At 35.8% G+C, this 20,711-nt stretch overlaps 1 protein-coding gene across 2 annotated transcripts in view; it reads left to right on the forward strand.

Moving 5' to 3' along the window:
- UVRAG (UV radiation resistance associated) overlaps positions 1-20,711 on the forward strand; it is a 315,389-nt gene that overhangs the window by 149,220 nt on the left and 145,458 nt on the right. For both annotated transcript variants that reach the window (XM_007455036.1, XM_007455037.1), the window contains one exon: positions 2,295-2,421. In XM_007455036.1, coding sequence (XP_007455098.1) covers positions 2,295-2,421 — 127 coding nt within the window. The remainder of the gene's footprint in view (positions 1-2,294; positions 2,422-20,711) is intronic.

A 20,711-nucleotide genomic window follows, 5' to 3' on the forward strand; every position in this document is an offset into this window, starting at 1 on the left:
TATATAGTGTGAAATATAAAAATATATATAGAAATATTATCTTATATATATATATATATATATATATATATATATATATATATATATATATATAGGCCTATTCAGATTGTCAGTTTCTCCTAGTGTGAGTTTTGGTAGATTGTCTTTCAAGGAATTGATCCATTTCATCTAAGTTACCAAATTTATGGGCATAGAGTTATTTATAGTATTTTTAATTATTCTTTTAATGTCCATGAGATCAGTTGTGATGGCTCCTCTTTCATTCTTCATATTAGTAATTTCTGTCTTTCTTGGTTAGCCTGGCTAGAATTTTATCAATCTTACTGACCTTTTCAAAAACACAGCTTTAGGTTTTGTTTACTTTGTGATTTTTTTCCATTTAATTTATTCTGTTTGGAGTTCACTAACTTCTTGAATCTGTAGATTTATGTCTTTTGCCTAATTTGGGAAGTTTTTAGCCATTATTTACTACAAGTACTTTTCATTCCTGCCCACTTTCTCCTTTCCTCCTGGTACTTGATTATACAAGTGCTAGATCTTTTGCTATCATTCCACAGATTTCTGAGGCTCTGTTCATTTTTATCTCTGTTGTTTAAATTGGGTAGTTTCTATTGTTTTATCTTCCAGATTAAAGATTCTTTTCTCTGTTTCCTACGTTCTGCTGTTGAGCTCATTCATTGAGTTTTTTATTTCAATTCTTTAGGTCTTCACTTTCTTTATTGAGATTTTCTGGGTTTTTTTTGTCAGGAAGTTCTATATTTTTGTTTCAAGCATGTTCTTAATTTCTTTTTTTAAATTAATGTTTATTGGAGTATAGTTGATTTACAGTGTTTTAGTTTCTACTGTACAGCAAAGTGAATCAGTTATACATTTGCATATATCTACTCTTTTTTAGATGATATTCCCATATAGGTTCTTAATTTCAATTGAAGCATTTTTGTGATGGCTACTCTTAGATCGTTGTCAGATAGTTGTAACATGTCTATTTGTCTCAAGTGTTGGCATCTATTGATTATCCTTTTTTATTCACTTTGATATCTTCCTGGTTCTTGGTCTGATGAGTGATTTTTGATTGAAACTTGTACATTTGGGGTATTATGTTATGAGTCTCTGGATCTTATTTAAACCTTCTATCTTACCTGGCTTCCTCTGACACCTCTGGTAGTGGAAGGAAGAGGCACCATCTCATTACTGCCAGGTTGGGGTGGAAGTCCAAGTTCCCCAAGAAGCTTCCATTGATGCTCACATGGCAGAGGGGTGTTTGTGTGTGAGTGTAAGAGGGCTTGTTAGTGCTGACTAGGAATGGGAGTTCCAGCTGCCCACATAGGGAGTAAGGTGGTCTCAAGAGCACTGCATAGTAGTGAAAGTTCTGGCTCTCTACTTGGCCTCCTCTGATATTACCCAGCAGGAAGGGAGAAGGTTATCTTGTTACATCTGTAGTGAGGCTGCAGGCTCCCCCTGTGGTATCCACTGACATAGGGGGCTTGGTTAGTTACTGTCTGGAAGGGATGAAAGCACCAGGTCCCTACTTGGCTTTCTCCAAAATCTGTGGAATATTAGAGCACGTATGTTCAGCTTGGTAAGGATGGAAATCTACTTTTTGTTTCTGTGGATTTGCTTATTTTGGTAATTTCATATAAATGGAGTCTGTGGCCTTTTAAAACTGGCTTCTTTTTTAGTTAGCATAATGTTTTCAAGATTCATCCATGTTGTAGTATATATCAGTACTTCATTTCTTGTTATTGCCAAATAATATTCCATTGTATATATACCACATTTTATTTACCTATTCATCAGATGGTGGACATTTGGATTGATTTCATTGTTTGGCTATTATGAATAATGCTACTATGAACATTCATATTCACATTTTTGTATGGACATGTTTTTTATTCTATTGGGTATACACATATGTCTAGAAGTGGAATTGCTGGGTCCTAAGGTAATTCTATGTTTAACATTTTGAGAACTCCATTTCTTTTTTATTATTAATTTGTGTCTTATTGTATTGTGGTGTTAGGAAGGAGGCCTGAGATATTTTATAGTGTCTTTTAGGTTCTTAGAAAGAACTGTTCCCAGATTTGAGATTTTATTTCTACTCTGTTCTTTGCTTACATCTGTATTCTTTCCATTAAAATGACAGGTGCTGATAATTAAGTTACTCAAGAGATCTATAAGTTACATGAATATTAAAGTGCTTTAAACCAGTCACATTTTGAAATATTGTGAGTACACAGTTATTCATAGGCATAACTTTTATATTCATAAATTTACCTGTGCTTTTAATTATTTAGAAAAAAGAAAGTGAGTGCCTGCAATTAAAAATTTTGGTGCTTCGAAATGAACTGGAAAGACAGAAGAAAGCTTTGGGACGGGAGGTGGCATTACTGCATAAGGAACAAATTGCATTACAGGACAAAGGTGAGTAAAAACACCATACAAACAGCCTAGCCTCCACATTCAGTAATTTTCCTTTCTTTTTCTCCATAGGCTCAAATAGTCATCTTTGTATAAATATACTAAAACAATTTTTAAAAAAATTTGAAGTATTTTGAAGTTAATATGTATAGTATAGTGTATACACACACAGACACACTTCACATTTTCACAATGAACACACCTGCATAAGCAGAATCTCCATCAAGAAACAGAGACAAGGACCCCAGAAGCCCAGAAGTTTCATGTTCTCTTCCATTCATGGCATCTCTAGCCAGACTAACTACTACCTTGACTCACTATACCATAGATGGGGTTTGCCTAATTTTGAACTTTATACACATAGAACCATATAATATGTACATTTTATGTGCTGGCTTTTGTTCAACATTTTGTTTGTAAGTTTCATCCCTACCTGAATGTAATGTAGTCTTAGTTTATTTTTGCTGCCAGTAGTATTACACTGAATGAACATGTATTTATTTATTCTTGCTTTTGGCATTTCATTAATTTCTAGTTTGGGACTGTTACAGGTAATGTTTCCGTGAATGGTATAGTACATGTTTCTTAAAGAAGTTTTTTAATGCATTTCTTTTAGATATAAACCCAGAAGCAGAATCACATAGTCGTAGTATATGCATATCTTCAGCTTTAGTAGGTTGTGTCCAAAAGTTTTCCAAAATAGTTGTGCCAATTTACCTCTTCTCCATCCAGCAGTGTATCCTCCATCCTTGTCAGTGTTTGGTACTTTCTGTCTTTTGTATTTTAGCCTTCCTGGTGGGTATGTTGTTAGTGTCTCCTTGCAATTTTAATTTTGATTTCCCTGAAGACTAACGAAGTTGGACACTATTTTGTATGTTTCTTGCTGATTGGGATACATTCCTTTTGAAGCACCTGTTAAAAGTCTTTTGCTGCTCCCCCCACTTCTATTGGTTTGAGTAATATTATATTTTGATTATATATTATGGATATGGTTTCTTTGTTTGGAATATGCATTGAAAATATATTCTCCCATTCTGTGGCTTGCTAGTTCACCCTTTTGTGATACCTTTACATGAACACAAGTTCCATTTTATCAGTCTTGTCTTTTTTATTTAAGGTCTTTTGTGTCTAGTTTAAGAAATATTTGTCTATTTTAATGTCATATTTTCTTTTAAATGTTTACTCTTGAACTTTTTACATTTATATCTATAATTCATCAGGAATTGATTTTTTTTGTGTCTGATGTAAGGTAAGAAAGAGTCAAGACTCACTTTTTGTATAGTCAGTTGGCCCAGCACCATTTATTGAAAACCATCCTTTCCCCATTGCACTGCTGTTTCTCTTTTGTCATAAATAAGGTAAACATACACTTGTCTGTTACAAGACCATCTGTTCTGTTTCACTGAACTGTTACTCTATTCTTTTGCCCTTATCTTACTGTTTTAATTTCTCTCATGTTATATTTGGTCTTGCTCTCTGTTAAAGTTCTTCAGCTTAGCTGTTCTTCAAGATCACCTAGGTTATTCTTGTCCTTTTGCATTTTCATGTGAACTTCTACACAGAAAAGAAACCTTATTAGGATTTTGATTGGGAATACATTTGATATATTTACCAACACAATTGGGATTAATAGACATCTTTACAGTATTGAGTCTTCCAATCCAAGAAAATGGTATATGTCTTTGTTTGTTAGATCATTTTTACAAAGTCTTGTTGAAATAAAGTAGTTGTTAGTAAATGGATGTTTTCCATGATTCACTGAATTTATCAATATTTCTATTTTTGATGTTTTATGATAACTGTTATAACTATCTTTAACTTTTATTTTCTATTTGTTGCTGGTATATGGAAATATGAATGATTTTTTTTAAGTAGTATTGATTTTATTATATGTGCAAAGAAATGTTCCCTGGAAGTTTTATAGACAAATTAGCAATTCTAATGTTAGGGTAATGGCCCTGCAGCTGCAGCTCTCACAGTGATTGATTATTTATTTATTTATTTATTATAAGCTAATTATATTTACAATTAAATTCAATTATACTATAATTAAATTGATTCTATTCTAATTATCTTATGACATAAGATAAGAAAATTACAGAAAGTTTTTTAAACAGCTTTATTGAGATTTAATTCATATACCATGCAGTTCATTTTAAAGTGTATAATTCAGTCTTTTTTGGTTTATTTATAGGGTTATACAATGATCACAGTCTAATTGTGCCTCCTAAAAGAAAATTCATACCCATTAAACAGTTGTTCCAAATTTCCCCTTTCATAAATCCTAAGCAACCACTGATTCATTTTCTGTCTCTATAAATTTGTCTTTTCTGGACAATTTATGTAAATGGAATCATACAATATGTGGTCTTTTGTGACTAACGTTTTTCATTTAATGTAACGTTTCAAGGTTCATTCATGTTGTAGCATGTGTCATTACTTCTTTTATTTTTAAATAAAATTCAGTTACTTGGATATACTATGTTTTATTTATCCATTCATCAGTTGATGAAAATTTGGATTGTTTCCAGTTTTTGCCTATTATGAGTAATGCTTCTTTGAACATTCATATATAAGTTTTTGTAAGGAAGTATGTTTTTATTTCTTGAATATGCCTGAGGGTAGAATTGCTAGATCATGTGATAACTGTTTAACTTTTTGAGCAATTGCCAGCTGCTTTTCACAGCAACTGTACCATTTTACTTTCCCACCAGCAATGTATGAGGGTGCTAGTTTCTCCATGTCCTCACCAATACTTGTTATTTTCTCTCTTTACTATTGTAGCCTTCCTAATGAGTGTGAAGTAGTATCTCATGGTAGTTTTTTAAAAAAATATTTATTTATTTATTTTGGCTGCATCAGGTCTTAGTTGTGGCACGCGGGCTTCTCTCTAGTTGTGGCTCACAGGCTCAGTAGTTGTGGCGCATGGGGTCTAGAGTGTGCAGTCTTAGTTGCCCCTTGACACATGGGATCTTAGTTCCACGACCAGGGATCGAACCCGTGTCCCTTGCATTGGAAGGTGGATTCTTAACCACTGGACCACCAGGGAAGTCCCTCACATGGTAGTATTGAATCACATTTTCCTAATGGCTAACATGCTTATTACAGTTGATTTTTGTATAATAATTTTACAGGCATACCTAATTTTATTGCACTTCACTTTACTGCACTTCGCAGATAATTGCTTTTTTTTTTTTTTTTTTTAAATTGAAGGTTTGTGACACTCTTGTGTTGAGAAAGCTTATTGGTACCATTTTTACAATAGCTTTTGCTCACTTCATGTCTCTATGTTACATTTTGCTAATTCTTGCAATACTTCAAACTTTTACATTATTATTGTATTTGTTATAGTGATCTGTGACCAGTCATCTTTGATGTACAATTGTACTTGTTTTGGGGCACCACGAATCATGCCCATATAAGACGACGAACTTAATCGATAAACGTCATGTGTGTTCTGACTGTTGCACTAACTGGCCATTCCCCTGTCTCTCTCCCACTCCTGGGGCCTCCCTATTCCCTGAGCCACAGTATTTTCAAAATTAGGTTAGTTAATAACCCTACAGTGATCTCTAAGTGTTCAAGTGAAAGGAAGTGTCATACGTCTCTCACTTGAAATCAAAAGATACAAATGATTAAGCTTAGTGAGGAAAACATTTTGAAAGCCAAGACAGGCTGAAAGCTAGGCTCTTGAGCCAAGCAGGCAACTTGTGAATGCAAAGAAAAGTTCCTGAAGGAAATTAAAAGTGCTACTCCATTGAGTACATGGATGATAAAAAAGTGAAATAGCTGTATTGCTAATATGGAGAAAGTTTTAAAGGTCTGGATAGAAGATCAAATCAGCCACAACATTCCCTTAAGCCAAAGCCTAATCCAGAGCAAGGCCCTAACTCTTCAATTCCATGAAGGCTGAGAGAGGTGAAGAAGCTGCAGAAGAAAAGTTTGAAGCTAGCAGAGACTAGCCCGTGAAGTTTAAGAGAAGAGGCGTTCTCAGTAATATAGAAGTGCAAGGTGAAGCAGCAAGTGCTGACGTAGAAGCTGCAACAGGTTATCTAGAAGATCCAGCTAGATAATGAATGAAGGTGGTTACACTAAACAACAGAGTTGCAGTGAAGACAGAACAGCCATATACTGGAAGAAGATGCCATCTAAGATGTTCATGGCTAAAGAGGAGAAGTCGATGCCCGGCTTCAGAGCTTCAAAGGACTGGCTGACTCTCTTGTTAGGGGCTAATGCAGCTGGTGACTTTAAGTCAAAACCAGTGCTCATTTACCATTCTCAAAATCCTAGGACCCTTAAGAATTATGCTAAATCTACTCTGCCTGTGCTCTATAAATGGAAAAAGAAAGCCTGGATAGCAGCACACACCTCTGTTTACAGCATAGTTTACCGAATATTTTATGCCCACTGTTGAGACCTACGGCTTAGGAGAAAAGATTTCTTTCAAAATATCACTGCTCATTGATAGTGTACCTGGTCACCCAAGAGCTCTGCAGATGTGGTGGAAAGAGTAAGAGAACTAGAATTAGAAGTGGAGCCTGAAGATGTGATTGAAATGCTACAAGCTCATGATAAACTTAAACGGATAAGGAGTTACTTATTACAGAAAAGCAAAGAAAGTGGTTTCTTGAGATGGAAACTACTGGTGAAGATGCTGTGAAGATTGTTGAAACAACAACAAAGGATTTAGAATATTAAATAAACTTAGTTGATAAAGCAGCAGGGCTTGAGAGAAGATTGACTCCAGTTTTGAAAGGAGTTCTACTGTGGGTAAAATGCTAACAAACAGCAAGCACTGCATGCTACAGAGAAATTGTGAAAGGAAGAGTCAATCTATGTGGCCGACTTTATTGCTGTCTTGTTTTAAGAAATTGGCCATAGGGCTTCCCTGGTGGCGCAGTGGTTGAGAGTCCGCCTGCTGATGCAGGGGACGCGGGTTCGTGCCCCAGTCCGGGAAGATCCCACATGCCGCAGAGCGGCTGGGCCCGTGAGCCATGGCCACTGAGCCTGCACATCTGGAGCCTGTGCTCCGCAATGGGAGAGGCCACAACAGTGAGAGGCCCGCGTACCGCAAAAAAAAAAAAAAAAAAAAAAAGAAATTGGCCATAGCCACTCCAACCTTCAGCACCCACCACCCTGATCAATTAGCAGTCATCAACATCAAGGCAAGACCCTCTACCAGCAAAAAGATTATGACTCTCCAAAGGCTCAGATGATGGTTAACTTTTTTTTTAGTAACAAAGTATATTTTCATTAAGGTATGCACCTTGTTTTTTAGACATAATGCTATTGCACACTTAATAGACTACAGAATAGTATAAACGTAACTTTTTTTTTTTTTTTTTTTAACATCTTTATTGGGGTATAATTGCTTTACAATGGTGTGTTAGTTTCTGCTTTATAACAGAGTGAGTCAGTTATACATATATATATACTAGAAAACCAGAAAAATAATGTGACTTGCTTTATTACAATATTTGCTTTGTTGTGGTGGTCTGGAGCCAGACCCGTGATATCTGCGAGTTATGTGTGTATATCCAAGGAACTCATTAATTCTGATTGTTGTTAGATTCTTTTGAATTTTATGTGTACAGTCAGTTCACCTGCAAATAATGGCATTTTAATTTATTTCCTAATATTAATGCATTAAGGGACTTCCCTGGCAGTCCAGTGGTTAAGACTCCGCACTTCCACTGCAGAGGGGTGGGTTCAGTTCCTGGTCGGGGAACTAAGATCCCACACGCTACACAGCCAAACAAAAGAGAGAAAAATTAATGCCTTAATTTTTTTTTTCTTGCCTGATTGCACTGTCTAGTACATCCATTATAATATTAAATAGAAGTGGTGACAGTGGATATCTTTGTCTCATTTCTAGTCTCAGGGAGAAAGCTTTCAGTGTTTCACCGTTAAGTATGGTGCTTTATTATAAACTTTTTTGTGGTTTACATTTTTAACATCATTTCCTCATTTTGTCATTTTGTGTTACTATTTTTTAATGAATCTTTAAGAGTTCAGTATGTGAGCATTCATTTCTTTGTCTTTTTATCTTTCTAAAAATCTGTTTACTTGAGGTATAATTTATATACAATAAAATTAATCAATTTTAAATATACAATTTAATAAGTTTAACTAATATATTCAGACAAGTGACTGCCACCATGGTGAATGAAAGACATTTCCATCACACTAAAAATTTCCCCTTTCCTATTTGTAGTCAATTCATTCCCCTACCTTTTGACCACTGGCAACTGCTGATCTGCTTTCTGACATCATTTGCCTTTTATAGAATTTTATGTAAATGGAATCATATAATATATACTCTTTATATTTGGCTCTTTTTCACTTAGCATAATGATTTTGGGATTTATCCATGTGGTTGCATGTGTCAGGAATGAATTTCTTTTTATTGTTGAGTAGTATTCCACTGTGTGTGTGTGGAATACACACACACAATTTGTTTATACATTTATCTGTATACTAGATTTGGTTCCTGTCCTGAGTTATTGTGAACAAAGTTGCTGTAAATATTTGAGTGGAAGCCCTTGTGTGGGCATATTCTCTTGGTTAAATAACTAGGGGTAGGCTTGCTGAATGTATATAGTAAGAGTGTGTTTAACTTTATAAAACTGTTATGCTGTTTGGCATTCCCACTAGCAATGCATGAGAGTTCCATTTACTTCATATCCAAACATTTTTCATTTTAGCCATCCTAGTAGATGTATGGTTGTTTCTCATTGTGGTTTTAATTTGTATTTCTCTGATAACGAATGAGGTTGAACATGTTTTCCTGTGCTTATCTGTTATCTGTATCTTTTCTCTGGTGAAATGTTTAGATCTTTTTTGGCTGCTTTTTAAAATTTTTTCCCTTTGGGAGTGTTTGAGAATATCTTATTATTGATGTCTAAGAGTTCTTTATATACTCTAGATACATGTTATTTATCAGATACATGTTTTACATATTTTTCTCCTTAATAATGTCTTTTGAGTTTATTCATCATTTCTTTTTAGATAAACTTTGTCTTGTAGAAATCTTCGCTTAACTCAAGGACACTTAAGATTTTCTCCTGTTTTCTTCCAGAATTTGTTATCATTTTAGTTATTAGATTTATGTCTGTGATTTATTTGGGGTTAACTTTTGTGTATGGTGTGAAGAGAAGAGTCTCCTGAACACTGCTGGGACTCTAATTTGTCTACCCGCTCTGCATTGTGGCCTAGAAACACTCCCCACCCAGTAAGCTGGAGGAGTATAAGGCTCATCTTGTTTGTTTCCCTTCTCTCAGAAACCACTGTCCTGGGCTGCCTATTATCCAGTGCCTGAAACTGTTGTCGTGTATAATTTTGTATGATTTTTTAGTTGTTTACAGTGGGAGGGTAAATCTGATGTATGTTATTCCATCATTCAGAAGTAAAAGCCTTTTTCCTGTGCTTTCTCACCTCTGTGCTTGTTATGAGAATATGCTTTTCCCATCTCTACTTGGTTCAGTTATTTTGCTCCTTCAAAGACATACTTAAATACAAGCTCTCTTTAGAGGCTTTTTTCTCCCTCACCCAGAGATTTCTTGCTCCTCCTGTGACCCCATAGTATTTTTTAAAATATTTTATTTATTTATTTATTTACTTATTTATGCTTTGCCGGGTCTTAGTTGCGTCACGTGGGATCTTTAGTTGCGACATGCAGACTCTTAGTTGTGGCATGCGTGTGGGATCTAGTTCCCCGATCAGGGATCAAACCGAGGCCCCCCTGCATTGGGAGTGCAGAATCTTACCCACTGGACCACCAGGGAAGTCCCCCCCATAGTATTTTTGATGTTGCTTGTTTTACTTATTAGTTGGTTTGGACTTTGAGGGCAGAAACTTTACATTTTTATGTTAGTATCCTTCTTAGTACCCAGTGTAGTGCCTTACGTGGCACCCGGCGAGCATGAGCACAGAGTGAGGCTCTGACAGGCTCTCTTCTAGGTAATGTGCATTACATATAGTGCATGAATCTTTTATCCTTAGTTCATCTGCAATGCATCCTTTTCTGTCTACCTATTTTTCAGTGTATTTCAGACAGTTGAGATTGATAGATAAATGACATGTAATGGCAAACAGAAAATCGATTGTGTTGGGAGTGTATTTGGAATGTGAATAAAGTAGGCCATAGTTAACAAGTTTTAAATTTTTACACTGTATGAAATACAGGTTAGACTCAAAGAATAATTTTGTAACTGTGATTTTACTTCATTTCAGTAATTTTAGAAAAATATAGTTTAAATTTAAAGGGATAGGTTTTGATTCAGAGTGCTTTGATGCATGCCTGGCTTCATTATTTGCCAGCTGTGTAACCTTGTCCAGTTACTTGGCTTCATCTCTAAAATAAAGTTAATAATAGTACTTATGACTATGTTGATATCCTGCTGAGTTTTAACAGGCTCCTAAGTTCTGCTGATGTTGCTGGTCTGTGGAGCACACTTTGTGTAGCAAGGATGTGTATGATGATCAGATGAGTTGTAAAATTGAAATGATCTTATAAAAATAGGAACAAAATGCTTTCTGTCTTATTCCTATATCACACCTTGTTGAACTTCTGTACTTTTTAAAATAAAGTCCTTCCTGACTGAAGATGGCCTCCTATGATCCACCTCAATCTGAATGCTTTAGCCATACTCACGTTCTTTTAGAACTAAAAGAAACTTAAATTTGCTTTAGTCTGTCTCACTTGCATTTATGCCTCTGTTAATTGGCGCTTTCTCCAGGAAATCTTCACTGGCTCTCTTCCCTTTGGTGTGTTTCCATAGCACCTGTGCTTTTCCATTATAGCATTGTAGTTGTTAGTTTGTTTCTTCCTCTAGACTGTGAGATCACTGAGGGTTGGGATAGTGCCTCGGGCATAGTAAGCATTCAATAAATATTTGTTGAAGGAATGAATCATAGTCTAATGTTATGGGCATCACTGCTAAAGGACGAAGACTTCTGTAGCTTCTAGCTTAGTATTCATTTGGGAAAACTGATATTGTCCTGAGAAATACTGTAGAAAAAGTGTATATTCTTTGGCAGTGATTGTCAGAACTATCCGTGTTCCAATACAGATTGCATATTAACATTTATACCTGAGAGTCTGGGATAATGCCATTTTAAATCATGACATATTATGAGCAAAGTCCATTTCCATAGAGTCTCTGTTAGAATGACTCCAAATAAATAGATAGCTGTGGTGTACATATAAGATCTCTTCTAAGAGGTCTCATCTTCTGTGAAAAGACACATTTCTTTGGTGCTTTGGAAGTACCATCAAGTTTTATAATACTCAGATTGCCTGCTACCTGCAGCATGTATGTCTACATATCTTTTTCAAGACCATAAGTTTTTAAAATGAAAACACTATAGGATTTTAGAGGGTTTAGGGACTTTTGCCTTTTTCTAATAAGAGAAGCAAAAATAATAATAGCTACAGTATTTCAGTTATCATACTTACAGGTATGATATGAGTTATTTAATTACCACAGTGACTTTATTAGGTAGGTACTATTATTATTTACATTTACAGTTGAGGAAACTCTAGGTCACAGTCAGAGACAGTAAATACCTTACTGAAGTTCACACAACCAATGACAGGTGATGTGGTTAAAATCTTTCTATTGATTCCAAAACTCAATCGCAGTATGATACCACCTTTTTATCAGTAGTGTGATGTGTAAAGTCCATGGAATATATATTATTCTGGCATATGGTAAAAAGATAGGGAGATATAGTTCTTCAGTTGTGCTCCCAGTTGTGTTTTTCCCTCTTATACTGATAGAGGGAAGTCCCAAGAAGTCTATCACCAGCCTTGAAACAGGTGAACTTCTAAACAGTGACTTCTATCCCATTTAAAAGACTGAGGTGTAATAATAATTGCTCGTATTTGTAGAATGCTTATTAGTGCCACCAGGCAGTGTCATGTGTTTTCTATTCTTCATCTCATTTTGTTCTTACTAATTGTCCTATGAATTAAAGGTATTGTTATTATCTCCCTAGTAATAAAGATATCATATATTATTATCCAATTTATAGATGAGGAAACTGAGTTTCAGAGGCCCAAAGCCACATAGCAAGTTATGACAGAGCCTGTGTTCAAAGTTACTGATACCAAACAGTGCTGCAAAGGAAGATTATAGGATTTTGTAAATACCCGTTTTAATTCTGACAGTCAAGTCAGAATTACTCAGCACATTCTTGTATCTCCACTTTATCATGGAAAGAAAGGCTGGTAATGCTCAAGTTAAATATGTATTTGCCAGAATGGGTCAGAATTGTTGGCTTTTAACACTGACTTTGTACTTCAGGAGCTTTCATCCCACTTTTATATATGTTTTTTGAGATGAGTATTATTTTATATTTCTCTGAACTCTTAGAATCATGGGCGGGTTAGGATCTAATGTTGGCACTTTGGGCTCAAATCTAAGCAGGAGAAAGAGTGCTGCTATTGGCTGTACTTTTCTGCCATTGGGAATCTCTGTATACTGTGGTGGTAAGATCTGAGGGGTTGGGAAGAAGGGTTGGCTAGATACAGATAACCATATTTCAGTACCAGTAGATCCTAATCTACTTGTTAGGGACCCCTGTTCTTTATAGTGATTCTGCTAGGTTACCAGGGACTCATTCTTATCTATTAAAAGTTCATTTGTGTTGAACATCATTCTTGTATGCTTACATGAATGTACTATTTAATGAATCTTGAGCCAAGTTAAAATATTTTAGAAGCACTTGAGCCACTGATATTGGTAACATGAAGGGGAAAAATGTATTTGTCACTGCGTTTGCAGCTTTGATTTAGTGTGTTTGCTAGCCAGTAGTGAAATGATTTGCTAATAAAAATATTACTGGTGGCTTCTTACATATCATGACTTCTCTTTGACACTTGGTGCTTATCTGCATACTTGGTTCTCAGCCCAAAAGCTCAGTTAGGATACAGAGTCAGTAATATGTGACATTTTGTCTTTGCTACTGATTTTTCTGAGTGACCATAAAGGAGCTAATTAACTTCTGAATCTTTTTATACATCTGTGTGGTAAGGATAGCAGCTCATAGCAGTGCCATAGGGATTAATTTGTGTAGACATTTGGAAGAAACTAGTACCTATTATATATTTTATATTTTTGTTTATGAGAATTCATTGCGGCTGAATGATTTATCACAAAGAGGCAAAAAGATAATTTCTATCCATGTCTCTGACTTGCTGGGTGGCCACAGAACTCTGAGGGGCCTCGTTACTCCATACCTGTAAGTTTCCCCTTCCCGTTCCTGGAAGGCAGTGGTTCTCAACTTGTGGTCTACAGCAACTTCCAGCTGGGTCACAGGCTGATCTTTTCAGCATTAATGTTTATTAATGTATATATTTTCATTTCTGGCAGATAAATTAGTTATGATGTTTAATTCAAAAAACAGATTTCCCCTCATTAGTGTCTCAAGCCGAATAACCTTCACATTAACTAATTATATATTGGTTTACAGGGTCTTTTGCTCTAACTCAACCCCCAAATCTTTGAAATGAGAAGCAGCACTCTAAGTTAATTTGCTTGAAATTTGGTTTAGAAAATGGTATGAAACATTGGTCTTAAGGAAATGTGTTTAGTAGAACTGAACACACACTTAAACATGTTGATAAAATTTAAGAACTCTTCAGTGGTGCCTGGGGAGTGATGTTAACTTTATAAAAGCAGAGTTCCCTAATCTTTGTAGGAAGGAACTACTTTTTAATCCAATTAGTTTCTTGATATTAATGATAACATCTATGTAGTACTTTATAGTTAGAAAGTGCTTGCACAAAGATGATCATATTTGATCCTTAAAGTATCCCTGAAGCTAAGTATGGCAAGTATTGTTATCTTCATTTTATATATGAGATGCTGAGAAGGTAAGTGACTTAGCGAGGTACAAACAGACAGGAGCAAAGTTGGAATGTAGATCCAGACCTTTTGTCTCCAAATTCTGTGCAATTCTCACTATTCCATACTATCTAAAACTTTGCAAAATCTGAATCCTACATAAATCCTAGGAAGCAGGTAATTTTTATTGAAATCCTGTAGCATGCCAGATCTTTTTTCACTTATGGTATTATCATTTAATTCTTAAAATAGTACTAAGAGATAATAATTATTACTCCCTTTTTCCAAATGAGGAAAACTGGGGCTTAGAGACATTTCTCAAGGTTGCATAGATAAGTAACAGATCCAGATTCTGATTTTGATTTATTTCATTCCAAAGCCTGTCTTGTTTCTAACTAAACATAATAATCATTGTTGCTTTCTCTGGTATATGTCTAATAGATAAACTGACTGATGGTTTGCTAGTTTTCCATTTTACCTATGGACTTATATGGAGAACTTTGTTCTGCTATATTCATTTTTATTACAGGATGAGTAAAGTGAATTTTCTCCAAAGATTTCTTTGATTTGGTTGTATCTTAACTAAGAGATCTAGATTAAAGATCTGTCTCTCAGTTTGTCCTTAGGCAAATCATCCAACTTTTGGGGCTAATTTCCTTTTCACAGACAAACCGAACAAAATTTTGAGTTATATAGTCAAGATTTCTTATAGCTCTGAGATTCTAGTTATCTTAGGAGATAGGATTGACAGAAAGGATAGGGATCTCTTCACCTTTTTTGGTGAATCTCTTTATTTTTTGAAGTTTTATGCTAATGATAAATTTCCCAGCAATGAAAGAAGAAAAGAAAAAAAAAAGAAGATTCTCTGACCCAAATGTATCTATAGATGCCATTTGTTAACTGGAAAGCCTCCATTAGGTGGGAATGACCTATTGGAATTCTCTAATCAGCCATACTCAACTCCTATTTTACAGAGTCTTCGATCTGTTTTGGTAAGCAAGAGCAAAAACTCATTCTGTAAGTGACATTGTGTGTAGAAGAGGTCAGAAGTGTCAGATTTCATTGCTCAGATCTGGGGAGAGATTCCTCTTGGTAATTTCAGTGAATAAAAAGTTTTGATCCTTTATTGCCACAATAAGAAGAAATGATTTATATGAAGTTTCCATCAGTTATGATAATTATGGTCATTTTGCAATAAATTTGAGTAATTAAGGTGATAGATAATATGGTTTGTTCTATTTAGCTTCTGCTTGGTCAGTAAATTATTATGCTTATTTGGCCTGCATCTCAGATAAAAGAAGGATCACAATATATTTAAATTGGTGCTTTAGCTTCTATCAAAAGGTTATAGATTTCTATTTGAACTTACAAAGACATTATTAAGCATTGTGTAACAATTTTCTCTTCATAGGTTATAAGGTCACAAGTTGAAAAATTAGTTCTCACAAACCTTATAATTCAAGATATATTTATTACAAATGACGGCAAATTTAAATTTTATTCGTCTGTATACATGCTCTGATTTTCCTGTAGCCATCTGACAGGAATTCCTAAACAAATTTCCTTCAAAATTAATATCTGCCTTTCAAAATTTTGGGGACCTGAGGATAATTTTCCCCTGGGATTTATTAAAGTTTCTTTACTTTCAGTTGTTGGCCTGTATGCAGCTTGTGAAAGGCAGTAAAAGACAGACAGACAACTTGGTGGTGGGGGAGGCAAAGGTGGATTCTAAGTAAACCTCAGATTTTCTTTTCAGAATGATTCATTTTCCATATATTTGTAATGATTTATTTCAGTAATATCTTAATTGGATTGTAAGAAAGCCAAACTGTCATATTTTAATCTCCCCATCTCCCCCTGTATTTGCCATGGAAAGTATAGGTGTGTAGAAATAAGCCACCGGACAGAATTTTATTTTGGTTTGTCATCATTTTTTCTCTACTTATTACCCAAAAACATTGGAAGTAGCATTTACAAAAAATACATTTACAATTAGATGTTTTAACACAGAAGTAAAAGGAGATCATAAGGCATGTAAAGGATGTGGGAAGGGCATTGATGTGTGTATGTACACGCGTGCCTTTGTCAGTTCATTTATTCATCATTTATGGAGCAGACAGAAGGAACCAGGCATTGTGTAAGATGTTAGAAACAGAATGACAGGTGTGATGGTTATATGACAGAAATACATGGAGAGTACCGTAGGAACACAGAAGATGAGCATCTGAAAATCAGAACACCATGTAAAGGAGGTGACACTTGAGCTGAGTCTAGGAGAATATGTAGTAGATAGCTATGGAGGGAAGGTGAGACTTTCCAGGTAGAGGGAACAGCTATACAGAGGCATGGAAGCAGAGTAGACAATTTCAGGTAATTCCAGTAAAGCCTCAGCTAACCTTTGAGTAAAGTTCCCCAGGAGAGGCTAGAGAGGTAAATAACAACCTAATCATAAAGGAAGTTATGTCATAAAGTTTGGAGATCTATTGAAATAACTTAAGCAAATTTCTCAAAGACAAAAAGTAGATACAACTGTATTGATGACTATAATATAGGAGATTAGACGTATGTTTTAGAAAATTCTCTTTGAAGAGTTAAGCGTAGAGAATTGTCATGACAGAAGTTATTATAGTAATCTAAGCAGTACATAATTAAAATCTAAACAGTTTGGAAATGTAAAGGGAGGAGGGAGTGTGTGGGTTCAAGAGATATTTAATGATGGACTCTACTGTTAATGGTTTAGTGGATTGGAGGAGAGAAGGAGAGAGAAAGATTTAGATAGTTTCCAATTTCTGGTTTGGACAACTGGCCAGATAATTAACCATTCATCAGAACAAATACTGGAGGAGAAGCAGATGTTGGGGGAAAGGGGGAAAGGGGAAGAATCAAGACTTCCAATTTTGGATAATTACCTAATGGGTAAGATAGTAAACAAGAAACCAACAAATAAAGTAAATGTCAGATTGTGAGAAGGACTAGAAACAAGCTGTGGTGATAGAAGTTAACTATGGGAGACCATTTTTACAAAGATTGCTCAGAAAAGGATGGCTTGAGGAGCTCAGTCTTGCAAGATAAGAATTGCTGGGGTAACAACAATGGGAACAGCACGTGAAAAGGCTTGGACATAGGAAGTGCCTGTATTGTAGGCTAGAAAGGACGCCACCGTAGCTGGAACATAATTTGTTAGGAAGAGAGTAGCAGCATGACATGAGGTTGGAGAAGAAGGAATTCAAAGTGTAAGCGAAGATATTCGCCTCATCCATTGTACAGGAGGAGAAGGCTAAGAAAATGGCATGGAGGCTGCCGAGTTTCATATTAGGTTGTAGGTAGGGTTATGAAGAAATCCTTCTATTATTTCAAGGTTTATGAGGTAAGGTAATTAATATATTGGACTTAGAGGAGGTTTAAGGATTGGGGGGAATGTATGGAGTAGTCATCTCCAAGAATGAGAAAGCAGACTAAGGAGGAAATTGTAATAGGATTATTGGATGTTGTGCCTATTTGTGCTTTGTGGTTGTTATTTTTAAGGTAAAATCAATCAGGCTGGTTGTGTACTTTTCTCTCTCTACTTGGAGCTTCACGGGAGCAGGTTGAGAAAATGCAAATATTCAGTAAAAGTGAAATTATCCCCATTTTACAGATGAGGAAAATGAAGTTCAGAGAAGTTAACACTTGTTTAGAGTCGTGAAAGTAAAATTTAACCCAGATCTTTCTGATTCCTAAGTCCATGGGCTTTCCAGTATAGTACACTTCCTCCCATAGGATCTGCCTGTTGTTTTTAAGCATTAAATTAACTCTGACCTTCTTAGCTGTCAAGCCAATTGTGTAGAGTTATGAAAGGTATCAGTGCTTCCCTTTGCCTGTTACAAGGAAGTATATCATTTCTTTAGGGAGAAAAAAATCTTCTCTTGGCACCAAATTCCAAGAGGAATTTAGCGTGCAGTTTCTTATGTGCTAGATATTAGATATCATAATGAAATACAGTCAATTGCAAATTTTTGCAAAAGTTACAGCAAGAAATATCTATTAACCCTTGAGAACGGCAGCATCATAAATCATAGTACAGAAAAGGCATTTCTGTGGGGAGAAAAACTAAAATAGTCGAAGTATATTGCTTTTTGGTCATCTGCCTTGATGTAGAAAGCTCAGAAGAATGACAATTTATTGGTTTTAACTGTAATTTTGACAGGAGCTGGCCACTGGCCAGTCTGAGACCAAACTCTCGGTGAGAGGGAGCCTAAAGAGTCTGTGTTTTGTTTAGTTGATTGAAACAAGATTCATATTCTTCAGCTATTCAATTTATAGGAGACAGCATTGACATTTGGCTATTAAAAGTAAAGTGTCTGACTTGAGTTCTTGCTGAACAGAGGGGCCATGGTGTATCATGGATAGGGCCAAGGGTTTCAGAAAGCAGTTTAGAAGTATGGTAAACCAAGCCATGTATTTGCTTTCTCTCCCTCTCAATGACTCATTGATATGATGATAAAGATACATGCATAAAAAATAAGTCCTTGGTGATGGTGAAAATAAAAGAGGGTGCCATTGGAATAGCAAAGATTTTTGACATAGTTCTCAAAGACACAAAGTAGATAGAATTGTATTGATGAATAAACTAGAGCAGAGGAAAACTGCAACCTGGAATACAGTGGAAAAGGCTGCAGTGGGAGTTTCTGGTAGAGCTCTCAGATACCTCAACTTGCAATTCCCAGGTATGGAAATCAGGAATGATGGAGCAATAATTAGGGTAACTGGGCCTCCTGGCCCATTTTCTTTCCTTTGTGAATTTGGGGTAACTTCCTATAACATTTGCTCCAACTGCTTTCTAAACATAATGGATTCCTGACCTGGTTCCGTGGTATGAGATTTTGGCATAGAAATGTAGAGCAAAGCCTGACTGTGGAATTTTACAACCAACCCAGAGGGAAGACATGAAAGGCAGCTCTGCTTAAGAGTGAAATACCCTAAAGTAACATAATCCCAAAGTAAACTTCTCCTTATTTGATAGTGATTTAAAGTAAAGGTACTGCCTTCTCCCAGCATATATACCTTGAAGGAACGCTAATTGTCAGCAAGAACTGCCCACTTAACGCTGAGCTGCCATTCAGGGGTGAAGCCTTTTATGTAAATAAATCTTTATAGCTTCAAAGGAAACCTGCATTGTTACTTATGCTAACCAATCTAATCACTTATTCATGGATTTAAAGGGAAAACCAAGGGTCATCAGATATTTGAGGAAAACACTATGAATTAGACCAGGTTGAACAAACAGAATAGCTGACCTAAAAGAAACAGAAAATACAAAGCACAGAGAAGAGCTTTAAAAAAACTTAAATTAATATCCTCAGATTTGACTTCCAGCCTCTGGGATGTAGAAAGATGGAAGGAGCATCACTTCCATACTAACAACAAGAGAAAGCTGGATAATGTACAAAATTACAACTTTTCTTGAATCTATCCAAGTACTAAGATTTCAAGGCAACCAATCCCTAGGGGAGGGAAAGTATCACTGAGAAAGCCCTACCCAGGGACACAGAGTATGGCCTGGTTTAACCAGGACAACAGAGGAGCTCCCTCCCTTCCTCCCCAGCCAGGCTAGAAAGCACGGAATAACAAGTCACTGTAGGCGGAGAGGCAAGAGCATGGTTAGACACCCTTACTTAGGTGCTGGTTCACAGGGAATACCTAAATCTGGGAATAGTATAGTGTCATTGAGAAAACGCCTCTGTCAGACCATCTTCACCATTACCACCAATGCCACCACCACCCCCAAAAGGGAAAAATTAGAGGCAATTTGAAGAATGTGATGCACTGAAGGTAATCATGGCAGCAACGGAACCCAAATCCAGCTCGGTTTGATTGTATTGACTCATTCCTCCAAATTAACAGAAGAATAAGCATGTCTTTTTCTTTCTCTGTTGCCCTGCAAATGATGTTCAGTATTAAATCAAAATTTTTGAGACCAAAAAAAAAAAAAGCAAAACCAAACCAAAACAAAAAACCATCACTACCATTACCACCACCACCACCACCAACAAAAGGTTGACAGGAGAAGAAATTAACAGAAAAAGACTTCAGAGATGACTTAGATGTTGGGACTGTCAGAGAGAGTATTTAAAATAACTATGGTTAATATGCTTCAGAATTTTGTGGAAAGGTGGATAACATACAAGAACAGATGGTAAATTTCAGCTGAGAGGTGGTGGAAACTGTAAGAAACAGTCTAATGGATAGACTGTAAACCAAAAACACAGTAATGAGCTGAAGAATGCCTTTGACAGACTCATTGGTAGATTCAACACAACTGAGGAAAGAATCATTGAACTTGAAGATAGGTCAACAGAAATTACCCAAACTGAACTGCAAAGAGACTCTTTCACATAAAACTAAGTTATTTCATTATCAGCTGTCTTATACTTTAAGAAATAATAAAGGAAATTCTTCAGCAGG

Source organism: Lipotes vexillifer, unplaced genomic scaffold (genome assembly GCF_000442215.2).
Source record: "Lipotes vexillifer unplaced genomic scaffold, Lipotes_vexillifer_v1.1 scaffold1693, whole genome shotgun sequence".
Lineage (NCBI taxonomy): Eukaryota > Metazoa > Chordata > Mammalia > Artiodactyla > Lipotidae > Lipotes > Lipotes vexillifer.